The 15,000-nt window shown below is 50.8% G+C and overlaps 1 protein-coding gene across 1 annotated transcript in view; it reads left to right on the top strand.

The window, feature by feature from the left end:
• asap2a (ArfGAP with SH3 domain, ankyrin repeat and PH domain 2a) overlaps window positions 1-15,000 on the top strand; it is a 46,515-nt gene that overhangs the window by 2,310 nt on the left and 29,205 nt on the right. The window contains 1 exon segment of the mRNA XM_084482324.1: window positions 12,477-12,549. Within this exon segment, the coding sequence (XP_084338450.1) occupies window positions 12,477-12,549 (73 nt within the window).

Below are 15,000 nucleotides of genomic sequence, written 5' to 3'. Positions count from 1 at the left end.
GAGCTTTTGTTCCCCTGTGTTGTTTTTAGGCTGACCTATCCTCCCTGATCAACACAAGGCCAGCTTGTTGGGACAACAGGCCTGGTTCTCTTCGCTCCATCGGCCCGCTCACACACACAGCGGCCAGGAGCAGGAACACATCCGTGTATTGTCTGGCTGGCTATGGCTGGAACCTCTCTCTCATTCTCTACATCAGACCCACTGGAATCTGCACCGTCTGGTCATCTCAGGACCTTTGGTTATTTTTCGTAATATGTTGAAAAATAGCATTATGAAATGGCCCAAGAGGGAAATGTTATGTATCGGCTATAATAACTTCCTCCTTTTGCATTTTTTTTTCTGCATAGGAATTGGTTATTCAATAAGAGAACACATATTATATTCCACTGAAGCTGCAGTATTATAGATGCCCTTTTTACCTTGTAATGGCAGATTTGCTGTGCTGACAGTGACTGAGGACACAGTCAGCCAGGGAGCGGCGTCTTACTGACACCCTTCTTCTGGAGTTCTTGGTGGTTTCTGTCAACTGCTAGGTTATTATTTTCCCTGAGCGCAACATGTCGACTGGACATGAGGTATCACTGATGCTTCAATGTAGTACTATCGATTACAGTCAGAGTTGAGCACAAACACACCAGTTCACAGCAGTTGAAAACACTTTGCACACCCCCAAAAACTACACACAAAAAAAAAAAGAAGGTGAACTTCATTCTAGACCTTTGGCACCATATCAGTGCTAAAACTGGTGAGCAAGAATGACACAGATCTGTGCAAACAAATGATTACTCTGAGAGTACAAATGCTTGCTCTTGTGCTTTTCCTGCTCGCTCGGTTATACTTTGTGTTTCCTAAGAGCTAGCCAGGGCCATTGTAGCCCTGAATGTGATTGGTTACATGTTCATGAGTCCAATCACCCCCTGAAGGGCGTGGACAATTTCTTGGGTTATCAATGTTACAGTTGTTACTACGCATGTCATGAATGAAAGCAGGATCATCACGCACAATGAACCGGGGCTTTTACACCGGTTCAGTTGTCATTCTGGTGGCAATGTTTGGCAGTGATGGACCGTCTTTGGCCTCAGGGCTGAAGGACTCGTGTTCGGAGACTCCGTGTTCGGCAAGGCAGGTTTTTAATTTGTCATTGGATTGTGATTAGCATGGAAGTCTGTTACCCCAGATGGCCCGGAGTCTTTGGCTAACGACTTCGAGGTTCTGATGCTAAATCCTGAGGGATGAAATACCAAAATGGAGAGCACATTTTAAGAGCATAGCTAAGATTCCAACATGATCCGGTTTGGATGACAAAGTCCCTTATTTAGGAGGACCTCTGACCTTTGACCTCTTCCTCTGGTGTTTCCATGAAGACATCGACAGGCAATGGGATAAAACCAGTAGGAATTTGGGTGGACCAAACTGTTATTTAAATTATTAAATTATTTATCCCTGTAATCAATTACATCTGAAATAACCTTATTATCTTTAGGAAGGCATTTAAAATTCACTACTTAGAAACTACTTAATTACTGTGTGTGACGTGTGTGTGTGTGTCCTGCCGTCCTCTCAATACCACAGCTATAAAACCAGTTTGGCCAGTAAGTTTGTACTGCCCTGACCCAAACATGAATACTCCCTGTTCGCCTTTGTTGCTCTCGTCCTCTGAAGGCAGAAGGTCAGCGAATGGGGAAGCTTGTAACGGTTCATGTGAGCTTCTCAATGTGACTGGAGATGCATCCGGACTCTATGCCGTGGGGGGGGGGGGGGTTGCTCAATAGGTCTGTTGAACTAGTACAACAGCACCACATGCCTGGGAGAGGAGCTGGCCTTTTGGACTCCGCTTTGGTCCCTCTCCTCTCCAGGGACTTGTTGAGTCTCTTGTATCTACTGCATTATACCAGAGATGTTATTGAAATGCACATTATCCAGCTGTCTCCTGTTCCACTCCTGTCTCTGCTCAGTGCCACACTGGCCCCAGAATATTCTGAAGACCTTCTTTGTGTGGAATACCCAGGTGATCTACACTTTAGTTTATTGATTTGCTTCTCAAAAGCATTGATGCTATAAATGGATTTTCAACTGTTTTCACTCTGTGGCACAGAGTGGGTTAGTATTGGGTGTGTGTTTCAGAAACAGCCCACTCCGAGCATCAAATATAAGCAACCCCATATGAGTCCGAACATGGAAACATTAATCAAAATGACTCCGGTGTCAATATGGTAACCAACGCTCCAGCTGCATGTGTTTACCGCCAGATATCACGCTGCTTTCTCATGTCCCGCCTCTAGTGTTTCATGCGGTGCAGGACGCATGCTTGTAATTTAGTCTCAGAGACCCGTTGCATAGAAACCACTGTCGGCCCTCGGCCCTTTGATCTCTGAGTGATTATCCATCTCATTTACTGTTCAACGTTCCCAGTTCTCCGGGCCCGGCCAGAGACCAACAATAACCCACAACACTGGCTCACTGGTGGGCCGTGCCCCCCGCGGCGAGGGGCTACAGCTCCTCCAGTGACGAGGGCCCCCTCCCACCAGCCCCCCCCCCCCACCTCACTCTGCTCATTTCTCTCTGTTGAATTATTTATATCAAGGTACGGCGGGGGGAAGGTGGGGGCTTGTCACAACTCAATTTGTGGGATGGAACCATTACTCCTAGCTCTTACATGAGGCTGTTAATTCATCCGATGGAGGGCCGGGCGTGCCTTCTGTGTGCGATGATAAGGCCCTGCTCCAACCGTACTGAGGTGGTGGGTGTGTGTGGCATATTGTGTGTAATATGAGGATTCTGTGGATAACCGCTGCTGGCCCAGACTGCTGCTGTCTGCGGCCCGGGGCCGGATCACACATCTCCTGGCTCGGGTTCACAGACGACTCTCCTCCCCACCAGTTGTTGACGGTGTGTGGGCTGAGTGCCGCTGGCACCACGCACCAAGAAAGACGTCTTCTATTTTTATCTCCTGGACTCCCCGGTGGCCGTTTCGCTCCTCCTGTGTTCTCATCAATCCATTGTTCCTCCCCAAGCCCAAAAGCCCGGGTCCAAAGCCTGTCCTCCCTGACTGTGAGACAGGCCCTGTGTGCCTGCCACCGCCATCACCAGCAGCAGCACCACCACCACCCCCACCAGGCTTTATTGGTGTGTCAGCCAGCCAGCATGTGTTGGTGCTGGAGCGGTTCCCAGGCCAGGGGGCTGACCTCCTCACGCCAGATTCCTCTCGCCGTTGCTGCTGCTGGCGGGAACGGCTGCAGCCACGCAGCTGCTGCCCCGGAGCAGGTGGCCGGCAGGGGATCTGAACCCAGCGCCACACGCGGGCTTAGGTCTGCATTCACACAGCCAAGAGCTTAGCCCCCTCACCCAGAGCTACACAGAGGGCTTATGTCTGCATTCACACAGCCCCGGCCTTAGCCCCAGCCATGGCCTCCTCACCCTACTCAGCAGGCTTATGTCTGCATTCACATAGCCCCGACCTTAGCCCCCTCACCCAGACCTACACAGTGGGCTTATGTCTGCTTAAACATAGCCCCGAACCTAGCCCCCTCCCCCTGACCCACACAGCGGCCTTATGTCTGCATAGACCCGACATATGTCCCGACCATAGCCCCCTCTCCCAGACCGAGAGGTTCAAGGGATGTCCGTTCGCAGAAGCAGGCGTTCACTCAACCGCTCAGCAACTTAATACAACCTTTGCTGGTTGCTGCCCAGATCCTGCTTAAGTGGGCTCTAGCCAAGCCTCTCTTTCTCTCCCTCACTCCTGGGGCTGTACCTGGGGCTATTAGGAACGTTTAACAAAGTCTATTTCCGTCCAAAGTCGGGTGAGTGGGTGTTAGAGGGGAGGGATCAGTCTGGGCTCCATCATCTTGCCTGGCAAGGTTTGAGTCAGTGGGCGGTTTGGTCCACACAACCCTGGGGAACCCTGGTCTCAGCAGGCCTTGGAGGGGGGGTTAGGGACCGTGACTGTGGGGGAGGTGGGGGTGGTCTGAGGTTACAGGGTTAGGGACCCTGGACGGGGGCGCTGAGGGGATGTAAACCCCGTCCCGTCAGAGAGTCCCAGGTCTCCAGTGGTCTCCAGGAGGGAGCGGCTCTCTGTTAATGAACTCCTCATTGATTTGTTTGTCTCTCAGCACTGCTGAGTGGGAGGGATAGAAGGAGGAGGAAGAGGGTGGAGGAAAGTGTGTTTGTTTGAGGGTGGGCTACTGCTGGGGTTGGAGTGTTTTCACTTTTCTAATGTCTACTAAATGAAATATGCGACCGCATGCTCCCATCCAGTAAAGACGCAGTGAGCCCCTCCTCCTGGTGAAGTGATTACATCCTGGATCCCTTTCATGTTTATTTTGGTTTTAGAAAACTTTTACTTGTACACCATCAAAGTCAAATAACTATATAACCGGATGTTACCTGATTGCAGTATTACTGGGTTCTGATGTACTGGGTCCATAATGTAAGCAACTTATTTTTTATGTGTTTCCATTCTCCTGAGGGTCCTCGCCAGATGCTCTTCGTTTCACAGCAGCTCATAGACTGGAGCGGGGTCTTATAATGGAAAGCTGAACTGGGGAACTGGTCTTGAACATGTTAGTTTTAGTAATGTGTCTGGGTCCCATGTGGGCCTGCAGCTGGGGGTGGGGTTGGGCTGCCGTCCCGTTAGATGAATCCCAACCAGTCCTGTTTGTAGCGTCCAACATTAAGACCTAAGGTCCTGTGAGCCACGTTTCTGTGACTATTAGAAAGGTCTGACAAGATGACATGATATGACTCCTTTTTAAGACTCGTGCTTTCCCTTTGAGGCTGAAGACTACACACGCACGCGTGCACGCTCTCTGTAAGTTGATATTTTCTAGACTTAAGTGCGTCATTTGTTTTAAGCGTCTCCCTGGCTCTTTGAAGTGGACAGTAACCATAGAACACGATCCCCTGTGAGGTCAGCAGAATGTGAGGTCCTTACAGGTCAGTAGAATGTGAGGTCCTTACAGCTCAGTAGAACAGAGGAAGAAGAGAATAGGGGAGACAAAACAAACAGAGGAGGTCTGAGGATTTGCTTTCCCCCTCAAAGCGCTGAACATTTGGTGCTCATTGCCCAGCTGTGCCTCCAGCTCTGCCTCCATCAGACCCCCACTGCTTTACACACTTCATCTGATACTTCCCTCTTAGTACAGTGCACACGCCTTTTCTTTTTATAACCAAGGCATCAAGTCAACTTTATCACCTCCAGTTGCAGTTCTCTCTGTCAATATCAACTTTGTGTGTGTGTGTGTGTGTGTTTCAAGCCTATGATTTTCATTCAGGTTTCTCGTCTTGTATTTTACTACCCCCCCCCTCCCCTGTTGTTGATTTGCTGCTCACTCCTTTAATCGTACTTGAAAGTCAGCTGATGATACTAAAGAACGCAATAAACTTCAGTCGCGCACTTTAACAGGGGTTAAAGTGGCGGAGGTGTTGAAGGCATGAGAGTCGGGTGGGGGTGGATGTGTGTGTGTACGTGTCTGGGGGTGGAGTTTGTGTGGGGGGTGGAGTCAATGTGTGTGTGGGGGGTAGGGTGGGGGTACACCATAAGTTTGTTTTCTTTAGCTCTTTAAAACAGCCAACCCCAGCTCTGTCCTCCCCCCTGCGGTGAGTGTAAGCTCTGGCACGTGGTGTTAACGGCCGGGCCCCAAACTACCAGGCCTGGTCTCTCCAACGCTCCTGAAGGGGTCCTGCGATTGGATCACCATGTAGTGCCACCGATGGTCCTGCTCAGAGAAAGAGCCTTTAAAGTCATGTTGTGCCAACATGGAGTGGAGGTTTGTGTTCACCTCCAGGCGGGGGTTGGGTGGACGTCTACCGGGAGTGTGTCAAACTGTTTTATGGGGCACAGTAAAAGTGACCCACCCCCTCCCTCCCTTTCCCTCTCCTGCCCCCTCAGAACCACCCCCCCCCCCCCAAACACACACACTCCCCATCTAACCCCCCCGCCCCTGACCCCAAACACTGAAACTGCTGAGTCCCTGTTAGCCTGTCCTGGGGCCCTGGAGCCTGGAGCCTGTGGTCGTCCCAGACGACACCCTCTGCTTGCCCAATATTGACTTTACTCGCTCCCCACACTGGACAACGTTGGTGAATCGGCGCCTTCTAAGACGGGATTCTAAATCTGTCTGTACCGCACCGTGTTCAGCAGTCTGCGTGTTCAGCAGTCTGCACCGTGTTCAGAAATTACAGGAAGAAATCAGCTCTGCTGCTGCTGCTGCTGCTAATAATCAGCTGGACTCCCCCTCTCCAACCGAGCCAGTTTCCTCCAGGGGTCTCCCGCCTCTCGTCTCCAAGGCTGGTGGAGGACGGCTGCGTGTCAACGGTTTATCCGACCCACGTGTTCTAAACCACTTGCAGGTTTCCCTGCAGGGCATCTGGGCCTCGTGCCGGTGAACCCCGAGCAGGAGTTCATCCGCTGTTCAACCACATGTTGCATCATAAGGAGCTGTTTGTGGAGCAGGTCTCCTCCCAGAGCCGAGCCGCTGGGCAGCAGGACTTGTCTGGGTCCCTGTCCTGCTCCTACTTCAGCAGGACTGGGGGAGCAAACCAACGGGGTCGGGTCGTTAAGTCCCCACACGAAATGCACTTTCAAGTGTTTGGGTTTGAGTTTGGGAGGTGGGTGGGTGTGTGTGTGTGTGCGTGCGTGTGTGTGAGTCTCCTCTAGACCTGGGGAGCCTGTCACCAGCGTTGTCGTGCAATGCATCGCGTGCCCACCGCTGTGTCTTTTGGAGCCCCTGGCTAAGGCGGGACTGACCCCTGCTCACCTCACCCCCTGTGGTGCAACCAAGTGCGGCATCGCCACCACCCCCACCTTAAGCTGGGGTCTAAAAGGCAGAGCCAATCATGCGAGGTTGGAGTGGAGGGGGGTGGAGTGGAGGGGGGAGGTGTGGGGAAGATGACTGAAGGACGAAGAGAGCTGTTTTCCAATCGCACTAATGCACTGTGTGCCATTACTACCAGCGCCCCGCAGAGAGAGGCTGGCACTGCGTCTACACATCATTACTTAGTGCGGCAGCGCGTAAACCCTACCTTCCAGGCTTACTGTTAACGCTGTGTGTGTGTGTGTGTGTGTGTGTGTGTGTGTGTGTGTGTGTGTGTGTGTGTGTGTGTGTGTGTGTGTGTGTGTGTGTGTGTGTGTGTGTGTGTGTGTGTGTGTGTGTGTGTGTGTGTGTGTGTGTGTGTGTGCATTCCTCACAGAACACACAAAGGGATGTTCCCTGGCTTTGTGTTTCCTGAGACCGGATAGCAAATGGAAAGATGCTAACTTTGAAAGTGTCAGAATGAGGATGGGGCCGTGGCCCCAGTGGAGACACAAAGTGAATCACCGCGTCGGTGATGTCATCCCTCTAATGACTCACACATCGATTACTTCTTGTGTGAAGGTGTAGGTCGTAAGGTTGTGGAACTCATCCACACACACACACTCGCACACACGCACGCATGTGCCCGTCTATACACACTCAGGCTACACGCCTACACACACGCTATACTCACACACGCCTACACAAAAGGTATTGTGTTGGCACGTTTGAGCCACAATGACCTTCTTATTGGCTTATGTCCGCAGTCTGTGGCCGGCAGGTTGCTTGGTGTGACTCTGACCGGGGGTGGGAGGCTGCAGAGATCAGACGGGGTCAGGAGACTATAGACGGGAGGCTATTTGGCAGAATACTCCAGGGACCAGTGCGTGTGAGGGAGCGTTTCATGCTGTTTCTTTACACTTTACACACACATGTGTTTCTTTACACACTATTACAAGTGTTCTTTTGGATTTGAGCTCTAGAGAGGCAGGCTTGGATCCAAAAAAAACTGTGTCTGTCTGCATTTGTGTAGGCTTAAGAATGTAGAGTGGACGGTTTGTTATACAACCAAAACCCGTGTGGGTGCTTGTTGTGGTGGACGGAGGCCCTCTGTAGTAACGCGGCAGACGTGCTGTCATCTGCAGATGATTCCCCACTGGAACAATGAGGCAGGGGGACCGCCTCATCTGTCAGTCTCTCTGCCACATGCAATCATCCTGGAATGCCTTTCTTCTCCAGGCCCAGAGAGCAGGAAGTGGAGATGGACTCACAACGCTCTCTCCACCCCCTTCCTTCTTCTACTTCAGCTTTGTCATCGTCTCTCTCTCCCCCCCCCCCCCCTCTGTTTCACTCAGATTACTTTGTCTTGATTTCCTCTTTCTGTCAGCATTGGCCTAGTCTTTGTGATAATGCTGGCTCGTAGTCTTACATTGTCGTGAAACGCAGCCCTCGCATCAATTGCAGAAAATGAAGCTTTCCGCCTTCCGGAGAGTATCATTCGCAGACATTTAAATCATTTTAAACCCTCCAAACTCAATTGAGCTGGTATGACTGAGGCGGAGGCAGGCCTCTGAGTTCTAGTCACGCACAAGTAGCAGAACATTACAGAGTTGGATATCGCTATGAGGCAGACAATAAGGGCAATGCAAAGCCCCTTCCACCTCCCTGAGCACGTTCCCCCGCCCAGCTTCGGCGGCGGAGACCTTGGGAAAGGGAACTCCCGAGTGAGCCGTGCATAACAAGGATGGTTCCAGCCAGCAGACAGAATCGTGTCTGCCTGGCTGAGCTAGCTAAGCACTGGCTTAGCGGTCGTGTTAGCCTGGTGACAAAGAGTCAATGGGCTGCTCTGTTTGGCCCCCGCGGGTCGATCCAGGGCCACAGTGTAGACTACTGGCCTCTGGTTTCAGATCCGGCGGTGGTAACTGCTGGCTCAGCAGGAAGTTTGGAAGGCGTTTAGAGCCGGTTAAAGGAAATGAAAAGCCATTTTGATTTCTTTTTTGGTACCGTCCTGAAAAAACAACACACGCACGCACAAACACAGTCATAAGGACACACACCCACTCACACACAGTCATAACAATAGACACGCACGCACATAGTCATAAGGACAACGCCATTGTTCATTATTTTTCAATCTTCTGCTATCTTTAATTTACTGTGTTGGTATTCAGTATCATTTTGTCTTTCATGTCCAATGAACAAATACGTTCCATCTAGAATATCAAACCCCTGCTCCCATATGGTGGTCCCCTCTGAGGGTTCAGGGGGGCGACGTGGAGGAAACACACCAGCCCCCTGGGACTCGAGGGTCTCTCTAGATTAGCTACCAGCAGCTGCTGCTGAACACTCTGATGATGATGGGGAGGTAATGCATAAACATAAGGATTAATTCAGATCACTCCGGTACCTCCCAGTGCTTATTTAAACAGGCACATTCACTATGAGGACAATTAGGACGCGCTCATGCTCATTTAGCTCGATTGCCATGAGGAGAGAGAAATGCAAATGTAGCAATTTAGCTGCGCTGTTCATTTGCAGGAGCACATTTTCAAGTGACTGCTTCTCTGTGTGTGTGTGTGTGTGTGTGTGTGTGTGTGTGTGTGTGTGTGTGTGTGTGTGTGTGTGTGTGTGTGTGTGTGTGTGTGTGTGTGTGTGTGTGTGTGTGTGTGTGTGTGTGTGTGTGTGTGTGTGTCGAGATGAGCTCTCCCTGGTCAATAACAATCTTACATTAAAGTGTCAATATACAAATGCAAGCCATGGCTGGTTATATTGATGTTAAAGCTGATTGGTGATGTAGTTCGAGGGGTCAACCATTAAGCATAGAACAGGTCAAGGAGCCACAACAAGCTAATACAAGCTAATGCTTGTTGTCATGGCAACCGATCAGCTCGACCAATCATTTCTGGTGACTGTTTTTGGAGCTATAATTATCTATAGCTCCGATACAATCACATGATCGACAACTCATTCAGCGTGGAGAGTTTCAATGTAGCAGAGAGGTACAGCTGCTTCCTAACCCAGCCTTCTGTACCACTCAAACAGATAATACAGTTATACAGGGATATTGACTTCCAGCCAAATCAATTCACCATCTCTTCCTGAACTCACAAGTTCCTTTTTAAAACCCGATCCCAAGGAAACCAGTGCTCTCAACCTCGCTCTCCTCTCCGAAGAGCCTCCCAGCGAGTGTAACCACAGCTTTCTCCTCAAAACAAACGGGTCGCTATAAATCTCTCCATTGAGTACGCCCGGCCCCGAGAACAATCGGGCCCTTCGCTGGGGGCCCAGCTGCTCTCTACAGCCGGGCTTCAATGGGTCCCTCACAGTCCTCACAATAGAAGGGCCCCGCTTGGTTCCTGTGGCCCTCACCTTCTGTCCAGCGTGTAGAATAACGTTTTATTGGTGAGCTAACACTTACACAGAACACAAAGTTTGTCAACTGTCGAGGATTAAGGTTGTACATTCGTAAGGGCCCTGGCTCTGCCAAGTGTGTCGATGTCGTTGAAATAGTTGTATCTATATGTCTGTGTATTGGAGCGCTTTCAAAAGCTTTGGCATTCAAATATTCAGTAATCTATCGATGGGTGCTTGTTTGGTGGCTCATTTGGCTACAGCTATCTGTAAACGGATCGCGTTGAACTGGTCTGTACCGGAGTGGTGGAGTTTGAAAGGCTCAGTGAAAGGCTCTCAGGTGGAGAACAGCCTACTAAGGAGAGGTGCTGGAGAGGAAATCAATGGAGATTTGGTGTAGCGCTAAGAAGCAAATCCTGGATTATTCTCAGTATGAACTCTGCAAAGATCCTGATGTTGGGTGGATCTTTTTTACATTTTTTTCTTTGTCTGTAAGAACCTCTGCCGGCGAAGACGCCAGCTCCGTATGTCTTTGAGGAGGAAAGACAGACGGAGGGAGATAGCGAGAGGAGCCACAGACCCAGCGGCCTCCAGCCTCCATGAAACACCACTGGAGGGGGTCAGCACTTGGTGGTCCCCTCCTGGTCTCCTCCCTGTGGTCCTCCTCCTGGTCTCCTCCCTGTGGTCCTCCTCCTGGTCTCCTCCTGGGCCTGTGGTCCTCCTCCTCCCCCTCCTCTCCTCCCTGCGGTCCTCCTCCTCCTCTTCCTGTCCTCCTCCTCCTGGTCTCCTCCCTGCGGTCCTCCTCTTCGCTCCTGGCCTTGTGGCTGGTGGGCCGGTCAGAGGGTGCTTTAACAGAACCGGTACAGCGGGATGTTTTCTCAGGAGAGGTGTGCGTGTGTGCGTGTGGTCCCAGGGGAGGTGAGGGAGTGGGTGTACCTAATGAGATGATGGTATGTGGAGCAGATGATTCAGTTACTGGACCAAGGCTGGAGCCACACAGCGCTGGAGAAGGGTTTCTAGATGTAGGCGTGGTCACTAACAGTAAGCTTTTTGAAATACACTTGAAATTGAAAAATGTCTTCAACCATAGATAAAGACCTCCTGCTGATGGTCTGAACCAGGGTCCTCTCCCTGCTCCCTGTACGCTCTGCACTCTCACATCAACACGGAGTCCAAACTAAAACTTAAAGGCTTTCAACTTCACACACGTATTCCCAAGGAAGACTGACTTCATGTTGCTTTAATCAGTTTTTCCTTGGGCTTTGATCAGCCCTAGAGCGGGCTTGTTACAGCGAACATCAGACAGCCTCACACGTTCCTAGAAGAATAGGCCTGGATATTATTAGCTCTGATGATGCACTGGTGTTTCATCATTATACACTCGTATTAATCCAGCTACAGCGCTCTCAGCGCTCTTGTCACATCTTTCGACTCTTCTATCAACTCTCTCTATCCCTGTCTCTCCCTCCGTCTACCCTACCAGTCTGTGTCTACCCTACTTGTCTCCGTCTGTCTGTCTACCGGTCTTCCTTCTCGGTCGCCCCCTCCCCCTCCTCTCTCTCACTCCCTCCCTCCCTCTGCCCTCTTGTGTCAGCCATTACGCGAGGGCACTCGCAGTGATTCTGGTTATTGCATCAAAACGAGGAAATGCCCTTAAAATTTATATTAGGTGTGTGTGTGTGTGTGTGTGTGTGTGTGTGTGTGTGTGTGTGTGTGTGTGTGTGTGTGTGTGTGTGTGTGTGTGTGTGTGTGTGAGAAGCAGCAGCTGAATGGAAGCCATTGTGTGTGTAGCTCTATTTACAGTGGGCCCAGTGGTCCTCTGCTGTGTCTGAGGGAGAGGAAAAAAACACAGCGCCAGCCTGTCTTGGTTTGCAGCGACCTAAACATAAAGTCCCCCCAAAAACCTAATTTCCTTGAGCCCCCTGAGACGGTCATCAGGTGTACAGTGGGACATTGTCTCGCTCTGGCACTCTTGCGCGCGTGTGTGTGTGTGTGTGTGTGTGTGTGTGTGTGCCCCAACATGCCTTACCACCTGCGTATGAAGACAGACACACAAACACACACGTACGCGTCCCCCTCTGTGCTCAGACTAGATTGATTGGGGAGCTGTGGTCTATTTATAGCTCTCTGTTCAATAATGCATCACTGGCAGAGAGCAAGGAGACGTCAGAGGACGCGCACGCACGCACGCACACGCACATGCACACGCACACGCACACCGTGAAGTGACAGCTGACAGCTGAAGCCGTGATGGAGTAACGAGACGTACTGTATGTGTCTGATCAAACCTTAAAACACTCACCATCCCTGGTTTTCTCTCCGTCTCTGCAGGCTTTGGATGTCGACCGCAGTGTATTGTACAAGATGAAGAAGTCTGTGAAGGCCATCTACGTATCTGGGCTGGGTGAGTTCTCCCCCCTCCCTCACCCTACCTCCGTCCCCCTGTGACGAGTTCCCTCTGCTGGGTGAGTTCTCTCTCCCCCTCTCCCCAACCGTCCCTCCCCCCGTGAGTCGTACTCTCTGCTTTAGCTGAGTGTCGACTATTTGAGGCTTTGGGAAAATCCAAGAAAATATATTTTTTTTTAATAGAAGGAAGATAGCCCCAGATGAATGAGTCAGATAGGGGGGAGGGGGTCCGGGAGGGGGGTCAGGGGCAGACCTGGCCTTTACCCGGGAACAGTGCAGAGCTCTGTTCAGAACCCGGACACAGCTGTCTAATCCAGACCCCATAAGAAACAGGTGTGTGTGTGTGTGTGTGCACGTGTGCGCGTCTACGTGTCTACATTAACTATTCATGGTTCAGGGTCGGTGCACAGACGTAGAACCCCCCCCAGAAACAATAGAAGGCATCATGAGGCCAGCTCCTCTTCGATAGCCCTCGGGGCTCTGCTGTTATCGTAGTGAACCCACACGTTTGCTGTGGGTTCAGAAGTCTCCCAGTGTTGACGTTAAAAGCGCCTGTATTTAGTGTTCCACCAGGGCTGTTGGTTCCCCTCAAGGGGAGGGTCAAGCCTTCTGTCACGTGCATGTGTCACGTGTGTCATGATAGATAACATCAGTGACGTCAACAGCTGCCCAGGTCACATGACCGTGTGTGTGTGTGTGTGTGTGTGTGTTGTCCTGCAGCAATGGATGAGAGGAGAAGAATGAGAAGTCTACTACACACTAGGAGCCTCAGACAGCGGCTTCACATTTGGAAGCCAAACTTTTAAGTGTGGAAGTGAATCATCAAACCAGTTTAAAAATGGGGGCGGGGGACCATTCAAAGGAGTCATAACTATGTGATCCTAAAACAGGACAAATGAATACAATAGCAATCCAAAACGAAAGACACTAATGCTGAAGTGGATTAATATAATAAGGGCTGTTCTGTTTTAACGTCTGCTTAAATCTTTGCTTATTTTCCAGTATTCACCGTCTGCTGGTGAGAATATGACCATCAAATGTACTTGGTTGGTTTAATATAAACCAGGAGACATTGAAGAGATGAGCAAAGAGACTCAGCAGGTGGTGCATCAGGGGAGAGAAAGACGGGAAGAAGAGATCGACTTTATTGACATTGTCTCTGCATTGTACCGTCCTCTCCTGCTAGTAGGGGTGCCTCGGTGTAGCGCCAGGAGCCTACTCCAGTTTATACTGCCCCGGCCTTGATGGGGCGCAGGGAAGGAGGGTTATGGGTAGGGGTGGGAAAGGGGTGGGAATCTCTTGGCACCTTACGATTCGATTCCGATTTTTTTTTTATGTACATTTCCATGCAGGATTTTTGCTAATCACTTCCTACTTGTGTGATGTCATTAGAGACAATCAACAGATGAATTACCTTATCTAATATTGTATATTAGATAAAGTCGGTTCTCTGCGCAGAGAACTCACAGGCAGAAAGGAGTTTTCTGTAGTGCTCTGCAGCAGGCGAACAAATTAAAAAATAAATAAATAAAATTGGGTAAATCAGCAGCGCTGCCTCCGTCCCGGTCGGACCTCCTCTGAGGCAGCAGGCCTGGACCCCCGTGGCTCTGGAGACCCCCAGAACAGAGGAGAACCAGAGAGGACGGGAGGAGGTGGGAGGACTTGCTGCCATGGGCGGGGGGGGGGGGGTTAGTGGGGTTTGGCTTGGATACAGCTGGGGAATAATACAGAAATAACCGGTCCTGCGGTCACAGCTCTGAGGCCTTTTGGTTTTTTAGCAATAATGTTTGCTGATAACTTGAATCTCTAAAGAGGAAGGGAATAAGTGAAGGATTCCAAGAAACAGAATAAACGTATACAGCGTTGTGATAAATGAAGTTTCTCTCTATTTACCTTTTCTATTGCAAGTCCCAGGATGTTTTAAAGAATCTGTCAATGGATCAAAAACTGGGCAATTGGAGGAGGAGAGAGAGGGAGTGAAGAGGGTGAGGTAGAGGGGGAGTGAAGGGGGGGGGGGGGGGGATTCTGCGTTCTGTTGTTCGTGCCTGAGGAGCGGTGCTCAAAGCGCTCTCATCTGCCACTTCAGATGCAGCCGGAGGGAGAGAGACCAGCCCTCCTGGCAGCCCGCCCAGGCACAGCCACTACAAAGCGGGGCTGTCAACAGTAGGCTGTTGATGTGCGGCTGGGGCCGGCGATGCTCTGTCTTTCTTTTCTTTTCCCTGACACGTCATTGACTCAGAGCCTTAAATAGCCTGGTTCAAACTGGGGTCTGTGTGGATGTGTTCCTCGTGTTGCAGGCAGGGAGGGAGGGGTTGAGATGTAGGGATGTAGGGGAGACACCCTGGAGAAGCCATGGGTCTCAACACGCGTCCGTCCGTCCCACGCGTGTTCTTGGGTTTCACTTCCATTGCGCAAACCGTTTTTAAAACGCATGAAAGTGCACATGTGC

The sequence above is a fragment of the Micromesistius poutassou genome (genome assembly GCF_964030765.1).
Source record: "Micromesistius poutassou genome assembly, chromosome: 17".
In the NCBI taxonomy this organism is placed as follows: Eukaryota; Metazoa; Chordata; class Actinopteri; order Gadiformes; family Gadidae; genus Micromesistius; species Micromesistius poutassou.
This window is presented reverse-complemented; position numbering and strand designations above follow the sequence as displayed.